Source organism: Chaetodon auriga, chromosome 18 (genome assembly GCF_051107435.1).
Source record: "Chaetodon auriga isolate fChaAug3 chromosome 18, fChaAug3.hap1, whole genome shotgun sequence".
In the NCBI taxonomy this organism is placed as follows: domain Eukaryota; kingdom Metazoa; phylum Chordata; class Actinopteri; order Chaetodontiformes; family Chaetodontidae; genus Chaetodon; species Chaetodon auriga.
Genome location: NC_135091.1, coordinates 22,072,430 through 22,096,150, shown reverse-complemented (window position 1 = coordinate 22,096,150; position 23,721 = coordinate 22,072,430). Strand labels below are relative to the sequence as shown.

The 23,721-nt window shown below is 39.7% G+C and overlaps 1 protein-coding gene across 1 annotated transcript; it reads right to left on the bottom strand.

Annotated features, from left to right (window-relative positions):
- Nucleotides 1-118: 118 nt before the first annotated feature.
- Nucleotides 119-17,548, bottom strand: mcm9 (minichromosome maintenance 9 homologous recombination repair factor). Its single transcript, XM_076756695.1, has 15 exons — nucleotides 17,329-17,548; nucleotides 15,605-15,793; nucleotides 14,635-14,800; nucleotides 13,575-13,681; nucleotides 12,880-13,086; nucleotides 12,635-12,716; nucleotides 11,947-12,147; nucleotides 11,730-11,855; nucleotides 10,969-11,088; nucleotides 10,593-10,767; nucleotides 9,690-9,892; nucleotides 9,019-9,222; nucleotides 4,687-4,769; nucleotides 3,924-4,069; nucleotides 119-3,383 (listed from the first exon to the last, which is right to left on the bottom strand). The coding sequence occupies exons 2-15, from the start codon at nucleotides 15,767-15,769 to the stop codon at nucleotides 1,475-1,477; spliced, it is 3,894 nt and encodes a 1,297-aa protein (XP_076612810.1). The 5' UTR covers nucleotides 15,770-15,793; nucleotides 17,329-17,548; the 3' UTR covers nucleotides 119-1,474.
- Nucleotides 17,549-23,721: the final 6,173 nt, after the last annotated feature.

The following is a 23,721-nucleotide window of genomic DNA, read 5'->3' as shown; positions in this document are numbered from 1 at the left end:
CTGCAGGCCGGGGAGTATGTGTCTCTGGGAAAGGTTGAGTCTGCGCTGAAAAACTGCTCTCTTGTAGACAACATCTGCGTGTATGCAAACAGTGAACAGAACTACGTGATCAGCTTTGTGGTTCCCAACCAGAAAAAGTTGACAGAACTGGCCAAACAGAGAGGCATAGTGGGTACATGGGAGGAGATCTGCACTCACCCCGACATGGAAAAAGAGGTTCTGAAGGAGATCAAGGAGGTCGCTGTTAATATCAAACTTAATTTAAAACACAAAAAAGATCCACGCTTTTGCTTCTTGTGACACACACTCTATTGGGTGTGTAGTTTCCTCTGTAATTCAGTCATGGAGGTGTTTGGGTTCTTAGATTTACATTATATATTTGCTTTGACAAACTGAGATGACTAAACTGCACTCACCATAGATTACAGGATATTTATTTGTTAAAAGGATCACTTTATTGTTTTTAAATGCTTTGAACTTCCCCCCTTTAGTTTTGACTGTTTTGAAGTGGCTGATGTATTACGAGAGATCTCAAAAACTTGGAAAATAAAATCACAACTACATGCATGACTCAAAACTATTAAAATTCAATGGCTGAGTAGGAAGTCTTGTTTTTTTAATACTAACGGTTAGTTGATACTTTAAAGAAGTGTGTTTTTCTCATTTCCCTAACATTGGGTGCATTGTCTGAGTAGTGTCTTTAGCAATACTGTATAGAGGTCAAACTATAAGTCCTAGAGGTCAAACTATAAGTCCTACTGTATATAATGTTAACATGTAGGTGCCAAGCAAAATTTCGTATTAGCTGTTGAGCAACATAAATAAATATAAATATCAGGCTTCAAAGAGCCTGGCAAAAACAGTGCTATGGTTAAAAAACATTTTTCAACTTTAGTATTAATTCAGCAGAAGCAGGACATGATGCATGTAGTGCATTCAGAACTCATAGAGACATTGTGTGACAGGACACCTACAGTACTGAGAACATCCCACTAGAGATACCAGGCATTCAAAACCAGTATACTGCATATAGAAAGGAAAATGAGGTATGTGCTGGAAATCAAATGGTTTAATTGTCACACAAATCCTCAGCATTTTTTATTAATCCAGAAGAAATACAATGAAAACTGTTAAAAAAATAAACGCAACTGATGTTTGGGGAAATACCAGATATAATAGCTGATATTTTCATTTGTTTAGGTTTATTCGTTGCAACTAAAACAGCCAAAACTCGCCAAAACACAAAGTTGCTCATCATGTCGGCATCATGCAGCTAATTAATTTGTCTGAACTCTAGTGCTGTAACTGAGAACCAGTCTAATCAGGTATTTATTCTCAGGCTATAGAAGATAGCCAAAATCATAAATCAGGCAAAGAATTCAACTGTTGTGCTCCACAGAAAGATGTGATGTAAAATAATTGATCATATCACTGTGCTTTATCCACATACACATGGTGATAGTTGCCTATGATTTCAGATTTTAGCTTTCTTTGAAACCTCTTGGTCCCAGTCAGTGTCAAGAACATCACTACTAATGTCAACAGAGCCAAACAGAGACAGTCCTGAAAATGGACCCTTGGAACAATCAGCATTAATTGTTGGAGGGCCCAGCTCAAAACACTTTCTCTTCTTCAGACTGACAGAGTTTTCATAGACAGAACCAAAGTTCACTGTTTTAACACTGTTGTGCTTTTCAGAATAAGTGGGCTTTATCACATTTTCTGTGCACTCAGACACTGCTTTGGTTGGTGGCTCGGTCCCTTGTTCATGTTTCTGTCCTGGTCTGAACTCTGTGGCTGAGGGCTGATGCAGTATGTCCTTTGCTTTGCCCGTGACGACAGTTTTGAACTTCCTTCCTAAGAGACTGTGGTCGGGGGAATTTGGAGATTTCTTGTCTTTCGAATTCACTCTTGGGCATGCCGCACGATCTCTTTTAAGTGAACTTTTATCCACTCCAGTAGGAGGTGTGCTCGTGGGCTCAGTTGTACAGATGAATGCGAATCTTGAGAGTTTAGCCAGGGCTGAGGAGGCCACAGTGGAGTTGGTGTGGCCTGATTTGGATGGCGCTGTATCAGCGATGGAAGTGCTTGGTTTTAAAGGTGGGATACAAGTAAAGTGATCTACTTTAGTCTCATCACCAGTATTGACTCTGGTTCTTTGTTGACACAGATTTTCTGTACTGTCTCTCCCCTTTATTATACCTACAGTTTTTCTGCATGCCACATCTTTCCCAAAGGAAAAAGCATCCTCATCAAGCTCTTTTGATGTGAAACACATACTAGCTTCAGATCGGCTGTTTCCCACCTCACTGACACAGCTCACCTGTTTTCTCCTGCTTCCACTGTCAGAAAGACTTTGGTACTGGTCCATTCTTTTCTTCATCTGTGTGTCTGTAAGTGGTCCAGCTGAGCCATTATGACAAACTGGCTTCTGTTTACTTATTCTGTTTTCTGTGTAGGTGTGAAGATCTCTGCTGCCTGGGTTACGTTCAGTTTGGAACTCTGTGCTGACGTCTGAGCTGGCATTAAGGTTGTGGTTGTGGACAGGTCTCATCTTCCGTGGTTTAAACATAAAGCCTGACAACTTTGCATGTAATTCTTTACTTGTTTCATCTTCAGCTGTTATCTTTTCCCTTTGTACAGCACTAATGTTCTTAATCCCAATCTTGTCTTCCTTTCCAAATCTACTTTCTTTGCCACAGAAGAGGTCATCCTGACCTAGGTTATTTGAAAGGCAGCTCCTACCGGATGACACTGTGCTGCTAGTGTGGGATTCTGCAGTAGTATCAAAAACATTCACATTTTTACTTGCACTATTTCCGGACACCACCCTCTCTTCATGTCCACCTCCTCCCTCTTTGTCACACTGCTGATGATTAAGCTCCAGCTCACTGAGTCTTCTGTCTCTCAGATTCTTAGAAACTTTCTGAAACACACATCCCAATGACTCTGGGTGATTTTTTTCTTTCGGTCCGTCATTTTGCATAATCTCTTCTTGGTTTATAGAGCGTTTTCCTTTAATGTTTTCATTTATCTCACTTTTTTGGTTTTCTTCTTCTGAAGCAGAGGTTATTGTTCCAAAATGACTTGAAACAACATCACTGCTTAAGATCGAGTCAATCTGACAGTTTGGCTGATTGGCTACTGCAGACATTTCTGACCAACAGGACTTTGGTTTTCTATTTAGGTTTTCTTGAGTTGAAGTAATTGTGGGTGAGGCCACACCGTCTGGCAGAGTGATGGAGTGGAACCAGTCCAAGCCATCACGATTGCAGTTACTGGTAATATCAAAGCGGTGTGTTTCGTTGATCAAGTTTGTGTCTCTGAGTTGATGCTGGTGATCATCAGTTGGTGGGGAGGCCTCTGAGGTGTTGTTCTTTAACCTAGTGAACAAAGAAAATGCAGATTAAGTCCTAACCATGGTATGATGTGAAAAGCTATAAGAACCCTGATCTATGTACAGTTATGTACCAGAGAACTCTCCATGGTCATCCATTAACTACTTATTCAACATGACAATGAATAGTTCTCTCAGTTTACTGTGGAAGTATTAAGACTACAACTAAATTAAATACAACTACAAGATGAGACAGAAACTATGCTTGCCATGTTCATCGTAGTAAAGGAACATGGCACCCAGTGTAACAGTATGGATGTTTTATTTATTTTGTTTTAATAGTTTTTGTACAACAGTGGAGTTTGATGGCATGGATCAGGCTATATGGACAAGACATAGTAGGATTAGGAAGCTGTTATGAAGTTAATTGGTGGTTTTGGTCTCTTTGCGATCTAATGGCAGTACTAAAAACACAAAACACAAAAGCCACATCCTTTAAGCACTGAAATGTACATGACAGTGGGAGGTAATCCAACTCTCGCACTATAAAACAGGACTCAAAAAGGGAAATAGCACTGTTACTCACCTGGCCAGTCTGTCCATCTCCTTCCGAAGGAGTAGTGGCAGGTTGAGTGCCTCTAGAAGTATCTGACACTGAGTTTGATACTGCTGACAGGGGTCAGCAGGGAATGAGGTGAGTAATGCATTTACATTTCCCAGCAGCGCATCACCCTAAAAGAGGAGTGTAGTAATTACGGACAATGTTAAGGGTCACGAGTATGTCAATGTGGAAATTATCATGATAATTAGTTGAATATAAATCAATATTTCTGCTGAGCTTAAAAAATAACTCTACATCATTGCTGTACAGGATGTGGAAACAGCATGTTGTCACCAGCCATATAATCAGAATCTATTACATTACATAAAGATTCTCTCTCTAATTGCACTTGGTGTAGATTCAGAATGTCAAAAATGGGCTGCTAAACAGGAAAGTCTACTTAAATGATATTAAATAATAAAAACAACATGAAAATCATAAGTCCTGCTGTGCAAAATGTTTACAGCCAGCACTTTTCAGCAAACTTTACAATATACATCGCCAGTCTATTTGATGCTTAAATGTAAGTAGCCCTGTTGCCATCAAATCATTGCCATCTTGTTACCTGCTTTATTCAATACTTTTCTTTACTTTTACTTTTTTGTTCCATAATGGACAAAACACATCACTTACACTGCAAGGTGTAAAAGCAACAGTTTCAAATAAGAAACAAACAAAAAGATGAGGGGAAAATTATATTACTGATGATTATTTGTGGAGCAAAGTATCTCTTTTGTTTTCTCCCTACCTGCATGGAGCACTCCATGACTGAGACAGCCACAACAGCATCCTCTATGGTCACAGTCTCTCTGTACATGAGCCTGGCATGGGCTGTAAGGTCAAAAACAATTCTATGTGAGTGGTACTGTTGGTTTCAGATATTTCTACACAATGCAATTTGTTTGTATTTTTGTTTTGCCCAAAGCAAAAGCAGTGTTTGCTATTATTTGCCATTGACAAAGGGAAACTTTGAAGACACATTAATTATAATATCCACAAGTATGAATATTCAAGGCCAAAAAGGCTATTTGTGCAATATGAATGAGTCAGGACTGGCTTCAGCCAGTTCCATATGTGGGAATGGGATGATAATCATGAGCCACTAGGTTGCAAACCAAAAGATTGCAAACTAGAGAAAAAGGCTTGCATACAAGGTTGTAGAAAAATAAAAGGTTGCACCACAAAGTTTGCTATTAATTTAACTTTCAATTACATTTTATTTGTATAATTTAAAATCACAACAGAAGTTGTCTCAGGACACTTTCCATATAGAGCTGGTACAGGCCAAGTTCTTTTATCTACAGGGACCCAACAATTACACGTGTTAAGTCCATTATCATGCATAATTTTGTGTTACTGGCAGTACTGATACAGATACTGGCAGTTGCCATTAGTGGAGTCAAGGGAGGGAACATAAATTATCATTTTAAACAACAGTCTAGCAGTGATATCTGATTTCTTTGCATCCCTACTACATCTGATGGACACCATCCAATCATTTTCAAAACTATCAAGTTATACTACTAATTGGAATATATTTGAAGCAATGTCCCTATCTAAATTTTGTCACCAAATTATGGTAGAAAAGTTCAACTTCAAGTGAGTCAGCAATGGAATGAAATACCTCGGCATCAAACTTTCACATGATGCTGGGGAAATGGCTGTGTTAACCTGTAACCCACTAGTGTTTCGAAAACACAAGTCAGCTTTCACCCATTCACACACACATTCATACACTGGGGGCAGTGGCTTCCATGCAGGATGCACCTCTTCACTGAGATCTCTTAACTGAGCAGTATCACAGATATTTTTTGAGGACATTGTCTCTGAAACTTAGAAAATGTTCATCTTCTCATCCAAGGGGCTTCCTCAGCTCTAACTGACAGAAAAGAAATAAGAATTGTTTGCCTATTCAAAGAAAAAAATGTTGAATCATATTTCTATCTGCTTTGGATTATTGGGATAGAAAAGCTGCTGCCTCTACATTGAAATCACTGGAAGCTGTCAGCCATGAGGTTTAGAGCTAGTGATCCCTACAGGAGCCAAACGGCCATTTTTGTTAAAAGGACAGCTGGTCATCTTTGGCTGTGATCTTTGATTTCGGAAAGATGTCACTACAACTCAGAGAGAGAAGCTAAATCACCAACTCTTTCTGCAGAGGTCAGAGCTAAGAGCAAAGATGTTTTGCCTAACAAAAACTTGAGTGGAGATTGTTCCAACAGCTCAATGGCTTGTGGACCAAACAGGCATTGAGGTCCCTTGACATGATATCTGCCTCCATGTTCAACTCTCTGGGTATGTAAGATGCCCTGAAAGACAGAAAGCGCTTGTGTGACCAGCACAGCAGATTTCTGGCTATGTTCAAGAGCTGCGTTTAGCACACTCCGCCCTGGCATTTCCACTCTCTGCTGTAAAAGCCGTGCTTTTATGCTAAGTGAATTCAACTCCACTTCCAAATAAATGAAAAACTGAGGGGAGAGAAAAGAGCTCTTTTCCCAGTTTATCGTGAAACCCAGCTTTTATTAAGCACAACGGCAGTTTCCTCCCTGGAGAGAGTCAGCAACAGCAGATCGCCTAATTAGAATGGTTCCAGAGCCGTTTCCACACATCTGGAAAACGTGCGGGGAGCCAGAGAATAGCCAAACAGCAGGCAGTTGTACTGACACCGAACCCCTTGAAAAACGAAACGCACAAACCTCCTTTGTATCTGTATGATGGGGATGTGGGAATATGCATCCTTAAGATCTAAGGAAGTGAACCAGTCGCCCTAGCAAACACATTCCAGCACCTGCTTGGTAATGGGAACATATGTCGACACAGGAGCCTAATAGTCCGATGTTCACCCGCCGCACCCTCCTGGTACTTCCTTAAAACCAGGAAACGCTGCAACACGGAATGGCGCTTGACCAGCTGAACCAAGGGCAGATCACTGTATATCTCATTTGGTGGGGGTTTCTGTAGGCGGCCACCTTCCTCAATCAAAATACCTGAATATCCACATCAACAAAAAGAGTGACTCTTTCTGACCATCACTGTGTGTTTTTTGATACCAAATTAATCTTGACAAAGACTAAAGGGGAATTTTCTGGCTCAAAGATGATTCTTTGATGGCAAGGCTGAAGACAGGTTTTGTAATGTTATGAGATCATTTGAGTCACACAGCTATGACTGCTCTTTAAATGACACAGTTGAACATTTCAACAATATCATGTCATCTGTTTCAAGCTTCAACAGTTTCATGCTGTTGCTCCACTTAAGGTTAAAAAAAACAACAGCAGTAGAGGAAGAGAATTTGTCGAGCAGCTGAAAGAAAATTGAGGAAAACTGGGCTCACAGTTCACTGTAATATATTCAAAGAAGCCATAACTGTCTATAACAAAGCAATATATCTGTCAAAAAAGGATTATTTTCTTAAGATTATTACAGAGAATGCTGGGAACTCCAGAATATTATTCTCTACTATTGACTAGCTGCTCAGCACAGCCCGCACCCATCCACAGTTCTCTACAAAGTATGAAGTACTTGAATCTGGTTTAAAAGAAACATCAAAGGAAGAATGTTTTACATCAGTCTGGAGATCAATTGTCTGAGAAACATGACATCTGTTTTGGGATTGCATAAAGGAGCTGCCTCTGTCCATTACTGTTCTCACTGTACATGCTGCCACTTGATGACATCATCAGAGAGCACACTATATGTTTCCATAGTTACGTAGATAACACACAACTGTACATCTGTGCTGAACCAAATTACGCTGCAGCTATAGACTCCATTACAAACTGTCTCTTTAAATAAATGGATGAGCGTTTCTTTAAGTTTAACAAGGACAAAACTGGTCCGACGAGTCAGTTCTAAAACAGAGAGAGAAATGGTATTTAATAATATGACAAAATTAACTTGCTGGATTACATCTCAGGTTACAAGTTTTGGTCTCGTCCTAGACTCAGATCTTAGCTTCAAGTCCCACATCAACAAAGGAAGTAAAACTTTATTTTTTCACCTTAGACACATAGCTAAGTACGACCATTTCTAAACCAAAAAGATGCTGAAAAACTGATTCATGCCGAGTCCTAAACAGAACCAAGAGGAGAGATCACATTAGTCCAGTTTAGCTGCTCTGCACTTGCTTCCTCTAACATTCAGAATTGATTTTAAGGTCCTCCTCCTAGTATACATAGTTTTTAATGGACTAGGACCAAGCAACATCGCTAACTCCCTCATTTATTGTTTGTCTTCAAGAACACTGCAATTATCTGCTGCTGGATTATTGGAGGTTTCCAGCAAAAATTGAAAGAAAATTGGGGATGCAGCCTTTGTCTATTACGCCCCAAAGCTCTGGAACACACTACCTACAGAGATCAGGGAACCAGCTTGCTGAATATTTTCAAAAGAAAGCTTAAAAACGTATCACTTTACTTTAGCCTTTCACTAGCTCGCTATGACTTCCTGATACAGGTTTGAAACCTTTGTGCTTTGCCTCACGCTTACACACTGCTGAATTTCTTTTAAAATGCTGTATTTTACTTGATTTTATGCACTCTATGTAACTTATTTTAACCTACCTTTACCATAATTTTATGCTGTGTTTTGCCTTATTTATTTTTGCCTTTATTTCATCTTATTTTACATTCATCTGTTTTTATGTCCATGTTGTTATCAGTATCTGTAGAGAGGTAAAAAGAATCTGTTGTGTCTGAGAACCACAGACAGCAGAGAGAGAGATACCAGATGAAGAGTTCTTTTAGAGCTTTGTCCTAAAAGACTTCTTATCCTCATTCTACTTTTTTTTTTGCCTAGATTTTAATATTGTATTGTGTGGTTTTATACATTGTCTTTATTTTTATTTCATCCTTATTTAAATCTCATTTTACATACATTTTTATTAGTTTTTATGTCCATTCTGTCTTTTATATGTGAAGCACGCACTAATGAACCACTAACGTTAGCCTTAAAGGGTGAAGCCTATACAAAGTAAAATTGACCGCAACCCATGAATGAGCTTTTAAGAGGTCGATTAATTTAAGATTTAAATTGATTTCAAAGAGACCAAACGAAGATTACATCAAAATTCCATCCTCACCTTCAGCCAGTCTACTCAGACTCTCCAACATGCGAATGGTGGTGCGGGCAGTGTTGCGGCCATCACTCTGTCTCTGCAGCTGGTAGTAACGTGTCAGGATGCTGCCAGCCTCCTCAGACACCTGCGGCTGCAAGTGTTTAATCACACTGAAATAAGCCTTCATTTTCTCCATCGACCACAGGCTGGAAGACTCAACAGACAGTCCTGAGAGGAAAACAAAAACAAGAGCACTGAAATTTTACCCCTTTCATCTGAAGGTCCTCAAGGGCTGTGTGACAAAATTAATACTGCAATAACTACCACAGCATTACATCATCACTGATGTTATGATAGTAAATCACAACAAAAGTATTTAAATCATACCTTTACAAATCAATATTAATTAATCCACATCATTGAGTAGATTTTTCTCCATGTTCTGATGAAAACACATGTGCAATTTTCATTCAATCTATGTTCTTAGGTATTCAAGATCTATTTTCAGTGTATACCGCCTACCTTGAATGATGTTGATAACATTTCAATGTATAAATGACATACATAATGTTAACGACAATGTTGCGATAAATATCACAAAAACAATCATTAAAATATTAATATCGGCCAAAATGAATTTTCTAATTGTTTTGCTTTTATAATTTAATTTCCAAGCTTAAAAGCTCATCCACTACCTCTGTCCTCCAGAATAAAAGAGGAGATGATGCGGTCCCACTCTGTGTTTCTGGTGTCCATGAGAACTAGAACAAGGTCAAAACGACTGAGCAAAGGGCTGGCCAGAGCTACATTCACAGACAGTGGCTCGCTGGGATTGTACTGTCCTTTAGGGTTTGTGGCTGCCAGGATGGTGGTTCGAGTGTTCAGCTTACACACTATACTGCAGAGAGAAGAGAGAATGTAAAGAACGAGAATAAAAAGAAAAGGAAATCCTTGTGTTAACAACCACCTTAACCTTGCTTACCAACTAGAACATTCTGTGTGCATCAAGTTCCTGCAGAGGTCCATTTTGAAAACAGTTGGCCAATACTCAGTTTTTCACTATTAGCAGATTATTTCATAGAATAATGTTGTGGGGGACTGGATGAAGAATCTAACCACTACCATAACTGGTTACCACAATCACCTCTTGCCTCAAGCTGGTGGCAGCACTCCAGTAATCTTTTTAACAGATGCTCAAGGGATCCACCTGGCACATATCTGATTAGTTACCAAATAATCCATTACTCACACCCAAAATTGACATAAGAAGACACTCACAAGACTGACCTATGAAGCATGATGATCCCCAGGTTCCCAACTGAGGCAGCTCTAGGAATCATGTCATTTTTTACAACCTATTTACCTCCTTGTTGTGTATAACTTTTCATGTAAAATGCAAACCAATTGCTAGTCCAAGCAACCTCCATCAGTCACACAGCACTTGCCATGTTGGTTGCTGAAGAGTCTCCCATTAAGTAAGACAATATAAAACTCAATGATTGAACAATTACATTCTCAGAATACGGTGAAAACAGAACATGCTGTCGACCTGTTATCATGCATGGTGGTATTTTGCCTAAAGCAGAATTCTGTCTCACCCAGCTTTGGCCACACTAATAGATTGTTGCTCCATAGCTTCATGGATGCTGATGCGGTCATGTTCCTTGATGCTGTTGAATTCATCAATACAGCACAGACCACCATCTGACAGGACCAGGGCTCCTGCCTCCAGATGCCAATCACCTCCGTCTTTCACCGCTGCCACTGTCAGTCCTTCAGAACAAATTACACTTAATGCAGTAATACACAAAACAGATTGGATATGTTTGTATGTGTATAGTACATATGTATAGCATGTATAATTCTCAATCTAAGAACATCAATCTCTCAATGACAAATTCCTGATAAATGGCTAATATGAGGCAGTAAAAACAAACTCCTTTAACCTGAGAGTTGACTGTGAACAAGGCATACCTGCACTTGTTGATCCAATTCCAGCTGTGAGTACAGAGCGAGGCATGATCTTAGCAGCATATTTCAGGAACTGAGACTTCCCTGTGCCAGGGTCACCAACCAGCAACATATGACACTCACCTACACAGGACAACACCACAGTGAGACAACATTCCACAGACCACTTTTTCCAATGACAAAAACCAACACACAGGAAACACTTGTCACAGTTTCCATATTGTCATGGTCACAGATGTCATTTTTTTTTTTCCATTTGTAGTCAGTTTCAAGAGTGTGGGTGTTTCCTTATGAGTCTGCCAGAGGGCAAACTCCAGAAATAAGGCACAACCCGCATTCCATGTATTCCAAGTATTCAGGTTTGGATTCTGTCTGTGTCTATCTGTTACCCTGAATGAGTTGAACCTAACTCAGAGCCTAGTGCATAATAGTTAACCCAAAAGGGGACATGAGCAGGGCCAGTCTATCTGCACATTCAGGTAGATGGCATTTTCTTGAGTGGAAACCCAGGCTTTCTGGTATGCCAGTTAGTAGCTCAACTAAATCCCTCAGACCAAAAATAAATAATTTTACCTATACTGCCCATGGTGTGGCAATATATTTCATAATGAAGATGTAAACTCTTTGGCTTGGAGGTCATTAAAAATGTGCTGAGATTTATTTTAAAAAGTAAAGTTATTGACATTTTGAATCATTACAAAATGGCAAAACATTGTGATACAAATGTCCTTTTCAGTTGCTCAATTTACACACAAAGAAGGTACCTCTGATTTTGGTCCCAGAACAATCAATCCTTTGCACCCCGCCAGCTAGCACCATGGCCACCGCTAATTTAACCAAATACATGCCAAACACCTGTGGGCAGAGGCTCAACAAGATCTGGTTACGACCTACAGAGAGAGGGGAAGAGAACATTTTAAAAGAAAAAGAAAAATAAGAAATAAAAATTTTGTTGAGTTTTAATTGCAAATTCTTACATACCAGCCATGGGATCATGTCTGTGGCTAATCCAGAACTGCTCAAATTCTTTCTGAACATCCTTCATGACCAGAGCAGCAGCAGCCTGCTGGTTGCTCACTTCTATGTTGTTAGCTTTGAGGACCAGCTCCACGTCACAGCAACTGCCATCAAAAAAGGGTTTCCAGCGTTGGCACACCACCCCATATACAGTCACATCATCTCCTGATGAGCATGAGCACAACGACAATTGCACATTGCCACCTTTAGATGAAAATGAAGACTGTTGTTTTTAATTTCAACACTCATGCTGTAGCAGTGTTGTCTCACTGCCTCTGTATACAGGACCAATAAGGTATTTTGTATTTTATGCTGGTATTTTGTACCAGAAATATGAGGTATAAAAGGCAGTTGGTGATGTGACTGTGGCTTTCCACAGCATCATCACTGCCAGTAAATATAATGACACAGAGTTCTGTTTGCTTTTGATGAGCAGTTTGGCATCTTGCACTGCAGTTTCTGCCATCAGTGTATGAATGTATGTGTGAATGTTGGCATATGTTGTAAAGCGCTTTGAATACTCGGTAGACTAGACTAAACTATGTAAATGCAGCCCATCTACCATTTGCACATTGAGTTGCATGAACATTAACTGTTAGGCAGAGCTGGTAGTATGTGTATCTTGCCTACTATTGCTATCCACAGTTCTTACCAGATTTACAACGGTCAACCAGGTCATCCTCCAGAATCACAACCATAGAACGAGGAATACTGCCCACTGACAGCCTCTGTGCCTGTAGGAGGGGGGCCAAGATTTACAATGACCAGAGATACAACCCATATTTCATACACTCTGCAAATTACCTCTTTTATCTGAAGAAAACAATAATAATACCATAAGCGAAATTAATTTGTTTATTAATTAAAACATTTGAATCATGTGTATAATTGTCCTACTTGCTCTTGTATCTTGATTTCCTGGTAGTCCTTGCAGGCAGCAGGCTCAGATCCTTCAGACAGACAGTTGAATGTGTAGGAGTTACAGCCATCAGGATTAGGACAGGCCACCAGTTTGACAAAGGTGTAGAACTGGTCAAAATCAGCCCGTACTGTGAAAACATGACGACACTTTGTGCACATGTAATCCCGTTCGTATTCCAGAACCTATGAGAGATGGAGAAGGCACTGATTCAAAGCACAGCCTTGACTGTAGCACCTCTAATATCACTTTTAAAAAATATATACCATAACTTGTGATTTTGCTGTGTTGTAATTACATCTAAAGGCATACCCAACATTATTTTATCATGCATTATTTAAGTTATCATATCCTAAATATCTACTTAGTTCATAACCTCTGCACTTTGTCCAGCGGTTGCCATTTACATGTAATCAACTGTTCATCACCATAATAAATCAAACAAATATAATAATAACGAATTGTTTAAATTATGTCTGATTGCTTCATTATTAACTGATGGATTAAAAATGAGTTATGTGAAGTGATGTGTGTGTCTGTGTGTTAGTGAGTATGTCTGTATGTGCATATGCGTGTGTTCCAACCCCTGGCACATGTACTGCTCATGTCACAGAAGCACTATGGTGTGACAAGTAGCACTCAAGTGAAAACTGAACATGTGTCATGCTGTTACCTTGGTAACACTGGTGCGTATAACAGTACCAGTGACAGACAAAAAGTGCCCTACATCTCTGGATCTGGGAATGGTGTCTCTAGTCAGCTCTGGACACACTGGCAGACCTGGGTACACATATGAGAGCCAATAAATAACTGCAAAGTACATGAATTTAATCTATTTGTTTGTAGAACATGGTGCATCAACTCCTGAGTGGATAATGTTGTTCTAACAGAGACTGCGTGCTGTTTTCCCAACAACAAACCCTGCATCACCAAAGACATCAAGGGCCTGCTGAATGAAAAGAAGGACTTTTGGAAGGAGGACAGCTACAGTAAATGCTAGAACAAATCCCTCATTTCCACCACACCCTTTCAGCATAGGACCTTTGAAACCTGTACCTGACCCATACATACACTTAACTAAACCCTAGATCTGCTTTGAGTTTCCACTACGGAAAGCACTCAATAGTGCAGGTAGTTTTGTTACTACGGTTTGTAGAGTAAGTCTTGTGTACGACTTTCCATCACATTCCATAAAACAATGTGACTCCTGGAATCCAAATAGACTCCCCTAAATGCTATTTCAGTGTGACAAAAACAATAGCTTTTGTTTAAACCAGTGATTCTCAACTGGTGGGTCACGACCCGAAAGTGGGTCACGGACCCGATTTCAGTGGGTCGCAGGCCTTTGGGCAAAATAAAAAACTTAAGACAAAAAATCCTGTGCTTTTATTTTGAAGAGGATTTTTCGTGTCGCCTACTTGGGTCGCGGCTTGTCATTAAGGGGTGATGGTGGGTCCCGAAGCCAGACCAGTTGAGAACCCCTGGGTTAAAACATTGCTGCCAAACAGAAATGTTGTGTATTTGTGTTGTGCTATGGTGTGCAAACACCAGACTTTACAGTCCACTCTGTGACCCTCTGCCTTGGAAAAAAACAGCTAAACCAGATAATCATTTCTTTAGTAGGCAACATAGTAGACTGCAGTACATTAACCTAAAAATGACTGATATTTCAGGCCAAAAAAAGAGTAAAATTCTTATGTCAAAACAAGTTTTGATCTGGTAACATGTCTAACCTGTAATGCGGGCATGAGGAGTGTGTCTCATTCTGTGCTCCTTTGTCCTTTGGCGTCCACAGTGGATGGGAGAGGCATTCTCTGATAACTCCATGGCTTTTCTATGTAACACTTTATCAAATATAGCCAGGACATCATTGGGATAGGCATTGAAATAGTCACCAACCTGCCACAGATAGTAGAAATACTATGCAATTAGTGCAAATACAGATTAAATGAGTTAAGCGTATAACACATGAAATCTGTTTAGAGTTTAGTGCAGGCCAGCTGCTGTGTAAGTGTACAGAGTAACTGTGCAGAAGAGATTGGTTTTCAGAATTGTTTGAATTAATGAGCAGGTGTTAGTAAAAAAAAAAAAAAACTCCCTTGGTGCGTTTTTAGCATATTCCTTTGAAATTTTAAGAAAAAAAAAGTATAGTGACTAAAACATTAACACTGTTTGTTGTGCTGAAGCACCCTGAACATGCCCATGTCATTGTAACAGCACATTAAAACACTCTAAGATCACATTACTTTAACAGCTAAGCTACATCGAGGTACAATGCAGCAAGCCTTTATATTCAGACAACTGCAAATGTAAGGTTGATTGATTCAATATCAGCATTTATTGCTAATATTGAATAGTGGTATCATGTCATTGTGATATTATAATACTATGTATTTTCAGTTGTCCAAATCAACAAAGTAAGCAGCACAAATCAAATGTAATTTAATTTAATAAGTAACAGTTCTCTCTTATGTGATGTATGATAGCAGAACACAGTTCATTGAACTGAGCACCGCTTTGATTATTTTACATGTCATTACATTTGCCATTTTGTGATTAATCCATCCAGGAAAAATAGCCCTATTAACATTAGACTAATTTTAACCACATCACCCACTTTTCAAATCCAAATCTCAAGTCCACCAATTTACCTCTATTCGTTTTGAATACAGTAGATTGTGTTTTGAATTGGGTTGACATTACCTCCATATTGGCTTCAAACAACGTCATGGCATTAACAACAACAGGGTGATGGGTCTCTTCATTAGTGTCTGCAATAAGATGGAGAATGTCCCCATGATGATGCTCTGTCAGATAGGTTTCAAACACTCTGCTAATCAGGGCTTCCTGCTCTGGACTTATCAACATAGTGAAGTGATGTGACCTGGAACCCTGGATGAATAGAAAAGAACAATGCAATGGTCAGGGTTTGACATTTACATAGTCTGAGATCATACAAGTGTCATGTTAATTGTAGTTAAATAACCATTTAAGGTCCATGTGCACTCAAATGTAAGCCATTTCCCATCTGCATTAATTGCTATGGATTCTCACTTGAAATCAAACAGATCATTTGTAATCATTTGACAGGATTTGCTCTTCCATAGCCTATTTGTTGATATGTGACAAAAGTTTGACTATCCATCAATCTTCAGATTTTTTTTCTTTTTTTCTATAAGTCAATTAATTATTTATCCACAAAATTTAACAATTAAAGCAAGGCAACATTTGGCCATTCATGGAAACAAACGAAAAACAAGTCACATTACACATCCACAGCCTGTATCAGCCATAAGAACTCTAAAGCACAATCACAACATCTCAAGGTATTTACTGAGTTGTGTGGTGGCTCTTAAGCTATTATGTGTAGGGTTATAATCAGATCATAATTAGCATACTAATCATAACACAGATGCCTGTCTTTCAAGGAAAAGCTATGTGAGACATTTTAAGCCACGTGACGTTTTTAATTCAACATGATTGAAACTTAAGACTTATGATACCCACAGCAGCCGATTTCTATGCCTAACCTGTTTGTGCATATCTTGCATAAAAATAACACTATTATTATAATACTAAACAATTATTTTCTTATAATCACACCGATTTGAGAACGTTTTACCACAGCAGACAGTGAATCTGAATATCAACAAACTGTATGTCGAAGCAACAGCAACAACGCAGTTAATCACACGGAACTAATTCATGACAACTGCAAGGAGATGAGGAGGAAACAGCGCCTGGACGCGGGCTGCAGATGTGACCACAGTTCACGATAACGCAGCGCGTTGAGGATACAGAGGATTTCATAGACGAGACGAGTGAAGCCTAAACGAAGATCCATGCTTCTCTCACTGTTAGATACACAATTGCTAGGCTTCATGGTCAAATAAAGTTTCATCGCGTACACACCCATGTCCATATTATCGCGTTATTTCAATCCCTTTCCTTTCAATTCCTATTACGTTTATATGGAACAATACGGGGGAAAAAAATCACACGGGGCGAATGCACTTTCGGCAGCTCACCTAGTTCCCTCCATGTGTCAGTCCGTTTCAGCACGGCAGACACAAGTCACTAACATCCGCAGTAGCATAATTATGTCGCCTCGCGTAACGTTAAGTGCGGTCCGACTCTCTTTGCACGGCGGTTTCATAGTCTTTATGAATTCTCCTTTACATCTTTCTTTAACTAAGTGACGTTTTGCATCTAGGAAACTTGTTTACGAAAAGACATTAGACGATATGCCACACCGCTTTGAACACTGAACAGCGTTTTCGCCTTTGCAATTAAGACACCCGCCGATACATTAGCTAATGGAGAATTTAATGTTGACTGCCCTTAACCACACAGACTCTTGGTCATAATGGCACCTTACTCAGCTAACTGCAACACTGTTCTAATACAAACAAAGCAGATTAACGTACCGTATCGTATAAGGACAGAAACTTTTTCAGTCGTGTACCCTCCCTTGCTCGTTGATGTAAACAGACTCGTGTTTCGCGGGTAGAATTGTGGGCGGGTCAGCTGCTACTGCGCCGCCTTCTTCTTCTTCTTCTTCTTCTTCTTCTTCTTCTTCTTCTTCTTCTTCTTCTTCTTCTTCTTCTTCTTCTTCTTCTTCTTCTTCTTCTTCTTCTTCTTCTTCTTCTTCTTGTATGTATTTGGCGCTTGGCAAACAACGTTTGGTGCATTACCGCCACCTTCTGAAATGGATGAGGGGTCTGGACACTCCTACATCACAGCCTCTTGCTTAACCCAGTTCTCCCAAAAAATAAAAATAAAAACTTAAAACATAATTCACAAGAATTCTTCTGCAGTATTTCTCTAGTCCTCAAAGGAACTGCCTCTCCTTGAAGTTGCTGTATTAATTGTTGCCTTGCCTGATTATATTTAATACATGATTCTAACATATGCTCTTTGGTCTCTAATGTCTGAAGTCTACACTCACTACAGTAGCCATTATCATGTTTTTTAATTAAAACCAATGTATTATTTAGACCACTGTGACCAACTCTCTAGTGATGGGAATTCTGGCTCTTTTAAGAGAGCCGGTTCTTATGGATCGGCTCTCTTAAAAGAGATCCCAAGCGGCTCCTCAGATTTTTTGTTGCTTAAATTAATTTATTACTAAACATAACGCAAAATTATGTGTAAAATGAATTACTAATGTGCAAAATTTACTTTATATCAAATGTTTATTATTTATATGGCTTATTATACTCAACATGGAACATGGAGTGTTACAAAAAAATAAATTTTAAAGTACAAAAACAACAGATCCAATCCAAATTGTATGTAACATTTATAAACCTTTAACTATTTACAGTGAACAACATAGAGAACCTTAGAAAATCACACAACAAAATATAAACATAAATGTGCTAAACAAAAAGAAAAAAGCAGCATCCAGGTAAGAGTTTTAGCTAGTCTTTAGTGAAGATTGGCATTAAGAAAAACCAAGTGCCTCAGCTTTGAGGGGCTGATCCTGTTTCTTCTCTCTGTTATTATCTGCCCTGTTTTGGAGAATATTCTCTCTGAGGGGACTGATGTTGCTACAATGCACAGTCTCCGTACCATCTCGTGTGTAAGACGTGGGTAGACTGAAGCCTTGGTCCCCCACCAGCTCAGTGGGTCTGCACTTCTCTGAAAAAGAGGCTCCTCGAGATAAGATCTCACTTCCAGTATTGCATCTGCAGAAGGATTCCTTCTTGTAGTGTCTCCAGTTGCTCCTTCATCAAAGAAGCTCCAAATAGCAGATGCTTGTGGCTCCTCTTGCTCATCCTCTGTTGCCTCTTCTCCCCCTTGGTCCCCTGGCAGTGGAGTTGGCTGGCTGTATTTTGTGCTGCTGCAGTTATTATCTGAAGAGCTTCATCAGCCGCTCTGTTTTCATTAAAGGCCAGCTTTTTGAATCTTGGTTCAAGCATGGTGGTTTCTGAGAGAATACTGTTGTGTTCTATTCTGTGGAACTTTCTATCCATGGATGCAAGGAGAGCAGCCACTAACTCACTTTCCCTGTGGTTACTCTGGTCTGGTGCTCAGCCGTCACTCTCTGCAGACCCTTGCACAGGATCAGCATTTTGCTGGTGCATTGATAACAGCCAGGGTAGAGATGACTACATCCTTGAACTCCAGAATCCATTTTAACACCTGAAAGGTTGAATTCCACCTTGTAATACAGTCCTGTTTGAGCCTCAGTTCAGGTATGCCCATCTGTTGTTGGGTAGATTTGAGTTTCTCTGTGGCTGCTGTGCTTCTGTGGAAGGACCGACACATCACTACAAATCTCATTCTGGATATCATATCCTCCTCCTGTGTCGTCCTATATGTACTTCTAGCATTGCCCACATACCTTTGTGTAACCCAGAAAAAAAGATGTGTATTTAAAAGGTGTATTAAAAAGACAGACAATTGATCGAAAAGACAGGAAATGTGTTAATTTTATTTAATTAAAAAACTTGAATGTGAAATTTGTGATTAAAAAAAAAGATTAATTCATGTTTTACTGTTCAAGTAAAATATACAGTTAAAAAGAGTCACGGGAACTTTAATTTGAAAGGGATGAGTTAAGAGCAGACAGCCTGTGACACCACCGGCACAGGTTCACTTCCTCCGAAGCCTCAAGAAGAAAAAGAGAGAACGAGCACGCTTGGACAGGACGGTGAAGCAGAGGTAGCTTATGAACGTGAAGAAAAAAAACTGATAAAAAAAAAACTTGGAAGGACACCACCGAGGAATCACCCGGACGGCCAGAGCCTGCAGGAGTGCAGCTGGAGGACTCGCTCGAGTGGAGAAATTGCATTGGTCAGGTTTTTGATGTACCCTTGGATTTGAACGGAACCTGCCTGGATGTCGGAGCCAGAGAGACGTTGATGGCGAGCCGGACCCTGGAGGAAACCAACAATACTGCGGAATTGAATCATTTTTCACTTTTACATAAACACACACACCCGCACTACAGTGTGGTTTGACTGGTTTCACCTAAACGGTGCAAAGTAAAGTGAAGTGAACTGAGAAGTAGAGACACACGCAGCTGCAGGACATCTTTTCTCTTTATTTTCATTTGGTTTATTATTTTCAGTACCTGGCCAGGAAATAAATTGTTTATTTGTGTTTTTTTTGTATGCTTCATTCATCTTCCCAGCGTTATAATAAATTGGGAAGCACTGTTGTTTTCTCAAAAAAAAAAAAAAAGATCAGTGTGAGTGTCATTCCGGCACATCCTTTGGTTACCCTGGGCTCCGTAGCTGAATCTAGGTCTTCTGTCCATCTGGCCATAGAATTAAGTTACTATCACCATTACTAACACCTTTCCCTTTAGAAGGGTTACATTTGGATGTTTTAATAGTCTCTCCCTGTGCTTGCTCTATCCCATTCTGATTGCCAGTTTTCCTTCAGCTTGGACTTAACTATGCTTTTTATTTCTGATTTACTACAGGTAATATTTAGACTGACCTCAGGCAAAGTGGTAGCTTCTTTAGCATTCTTGTCTGCCAGTTCATTTCCTGATACTCCTCTATGCGCTGGCACCCACAAAAAAAGGCAACATTAACCCCAGAGTATTGCAATCTATTCATCAACTGCAAAATATCCACTATAATGTCTTGTCTGGACTTTGAGGACCCATTCTGGATACTTAGCAGTGCAGAGGAGGAATTTGATGCAACTACTACCGTCTTAGGCCAATTATTCTCTACCCAAGAAAGTGCAGTGAGAATTGCTACTAACTCTCCTGTATATGCCGCTAGATCGTCATTTAGCCTTTCCCTTCTGCTTATCTTATACCTGGGTATAACAAATGCTGCACCCACTTTGTTATTTTCTGCTTTTGATGCATCCGTATAAACTATTACCCTATCACCATAATTATCTTTGATATACAGCTCTACAACAGAGCTGTTGATTTCCCCTGTGTTTTTAAGTTCTATAAGGTCTAAATCAACTACAGGACTTTCCATCATCCACAACGGGACAGCTGGGAAGTTGACTGCAGGACTCACTTCAATGTTAGGTAGATGCATTTCTTCAACTTTTTGAGATATGATCCATCCAAAGCTTCTGGTCTGTTTTTTGTCTCTTTCCTGACATTTAAGAAGGACAGATTGGCATATATGATCTTCTTTATGCCCCTTTAGGTTTGCCCAGTACACTAATGTTAACTGATCCTGTTATGGCTGTGTTCCGGCTGCTCTGAATCTGCCTCTGTGTCTCTCCAGGGCTGGAGTGTGGCGGGGGCGGGGCTGATCTCCTCTGAGGTGAGCGGCGGCTGGACACATCTGTCGCTAATCTGGGCTCATCAGAACTCCTTTTTAAGCTGACTTCTCCCACACTCCTGTGCCAGATGATTCTAGCACTTGTCGCCAGTGTCTCGCCACGGACAAGATCTCCTCGTCCCTGCCACGCTTCTCCAGTTGCTAGTTGTCTCGCTGCATCCTTTGTATTCTTGTGTAAGTTCATTTTTGTGCCGGCCTGAGAGCCCTTTTTCCCCTAGATGGTGATTTTTTGTTCTCACACCAGCTAACCCCAGCACTAGCTGAGTTTTCCTCCAGTTTAGGGTTTTTTGTTCTGTCTGCCTGAGTGCATTATCCCCCCTGTGGAGTTTTTTGTTTTGGCTGTTGAGTTTCCTCCCTCCAGCATTGGTTTTTGATTTGTTATCTGCCTGAGCTGCATTTTCCCGTTCTGGAGATTTGTGTTGAACTTTTCGTTTAATAAACTGTGTACGTGCTTCCTCTCTGCATCCTGGGTCCTCGCCTTCCTTGCCGGCCTTAACGGATCCCTTCTCATATAAAGAGGCATCTCCCCCATCTCAACCTGTAATGCATTTACAGGGGTCGTCCTCCTAGCTCCACAACACAATCTCAATGCTTGACTCTGAATGACATCCAATTTTTTTAAGAGTATTGGCTGCAGACCTATACACTACACACCCATAGTCAAACACTGATCTTATTAGCCCTATGTATATAGTTCTCATGGCATGGCTCCTCACTCCTCAACACATAACATTCAACACTTTTTTACATTTGGCTATCATTTTTTGGATATGCACAGACCATGTTAACCTCTTATCAAACCATAAACCAAGATATTTGAAATTGTCAACTCTTTCTAGAGCTTTACCTGAAATTTTTAGAACTACCTCTAGATTAATATTTTTCCTTGTAAAGAATATAGCTTTAGTCTTGTCTATGGATATTCTGAATCCCCACTCAAGAGCCCATTTTTGAATAGCATTTACTGCTTGCTGCATCTTACCTATCTTACCTACAACACGGTTGACATTCCTTCCTCTCTTCCACATTGCACCATCATCTGCAAATAAAGCCACCTTAATAGACCCCTCTATATTCTTAAACACATCATCAATCATTAAGAAAAATAATACTGGACTAATAATACTGCCTTGAGGAGTACCATTCTCTACTGAATACTCTTTGCTATAAAACCCATTGATCTTAGTTATGATCTTCCTATCTGATAAAAAAAAAAAAATCCCTGACCCATTGGCACATCCTTCCTTTAATACCTAGCATTTGAAGTTTGATGAAAAGGCCCTCCCTCCACACCATATCATAGGCCTCTTATATACCTCTTATATTTGATTAAATTTTTTAAAATTCTAAATGCCTTATTCCGGTCTCTAATAACTTCCCTACATTCCTTAGACCACCAAGGAACAACTCTACTCCTTTCTTTTGGCTCGGCCTTAGGAATGGCAGCATCTGCAGCAGTAACTATACCATTAGTAATGTCTCTACACAACAACTCAATACTTTGATTATTGTTAACCCTCAGTAGCTCATTCTCACTTATCTCTGAAAATGTCTCCCAATCAGCCCTCCCCAGAATCCACCTACCATCCCTCACATTATGTTCTCTAACCAGGTCCAATTCTATTTGAGTGACTACAGGATAGTGATCACTGCCTATTACTTTCCCTTAATACTTCCCAACTACACCTATCAGCTATTTCTTTAGCGGCAATGGTAATATCTATTGCAGATTCACTACCTTTTGTCACATCAATTCTTGTGTACATTCCATCGTTCAAGCACACTAATTCATGTTCATCCAAAAACTCTTCGATCACACCACCATTGACATCGTCCTTATCTCCCCAAAGAGAACTGTTCGCATTAAAATCCCCACACCAAATTACCTTCCCACTTAAATTTTCCCAGATCTCATCTAATTGCCCCTGGTCTAATGGTTTACACGGATTGTAAAAACTGATGACACTCACACTTCCCTCTTTTGTCCACACCTCTGTAACTATGTATTCCATTTCTTTATCTCTCTTTAATTCCCTATACTGCAAACCTCTTTTAATAAATGTAACACATCCTCCACCATTTCCCTCTCCCCTGTCCCTTCTAAGGCTTGAATACCCTTTAATAACAAATTCTAAAGACTGCTTTAGCCAAGATTCCTGAACACAAATTACATCTGGCTTGCTTTCCAAGTCCTGTACAAACCCTTTAAATTCTTGCCCATTAGCAATAAGGCTTCTAGCATTCCATTGCACTATTGTTAAGAATGATTTATCGATGGTGAAGGTGATGGTGATACAGGCTCAGCTGACTCCCTCTGCATAAGATCTGTCTGGATTTTTTCCCAAGACAGATTCCCCATATTCAGAAATTTTACTGCTGCTTTCACAATCATTTTTATTTTCTCCGTTTTCGTTTTCACTTGGTCTGCACAATTTACTACATAAGCAATAAATAATACAAAATTTTCTACACCAACTATGTTCTCCCTAGGTGCATCACTCTGACTTTTATTTAACACTTGTGCTCCCACTCTTTTAGACCTAGGTTTAC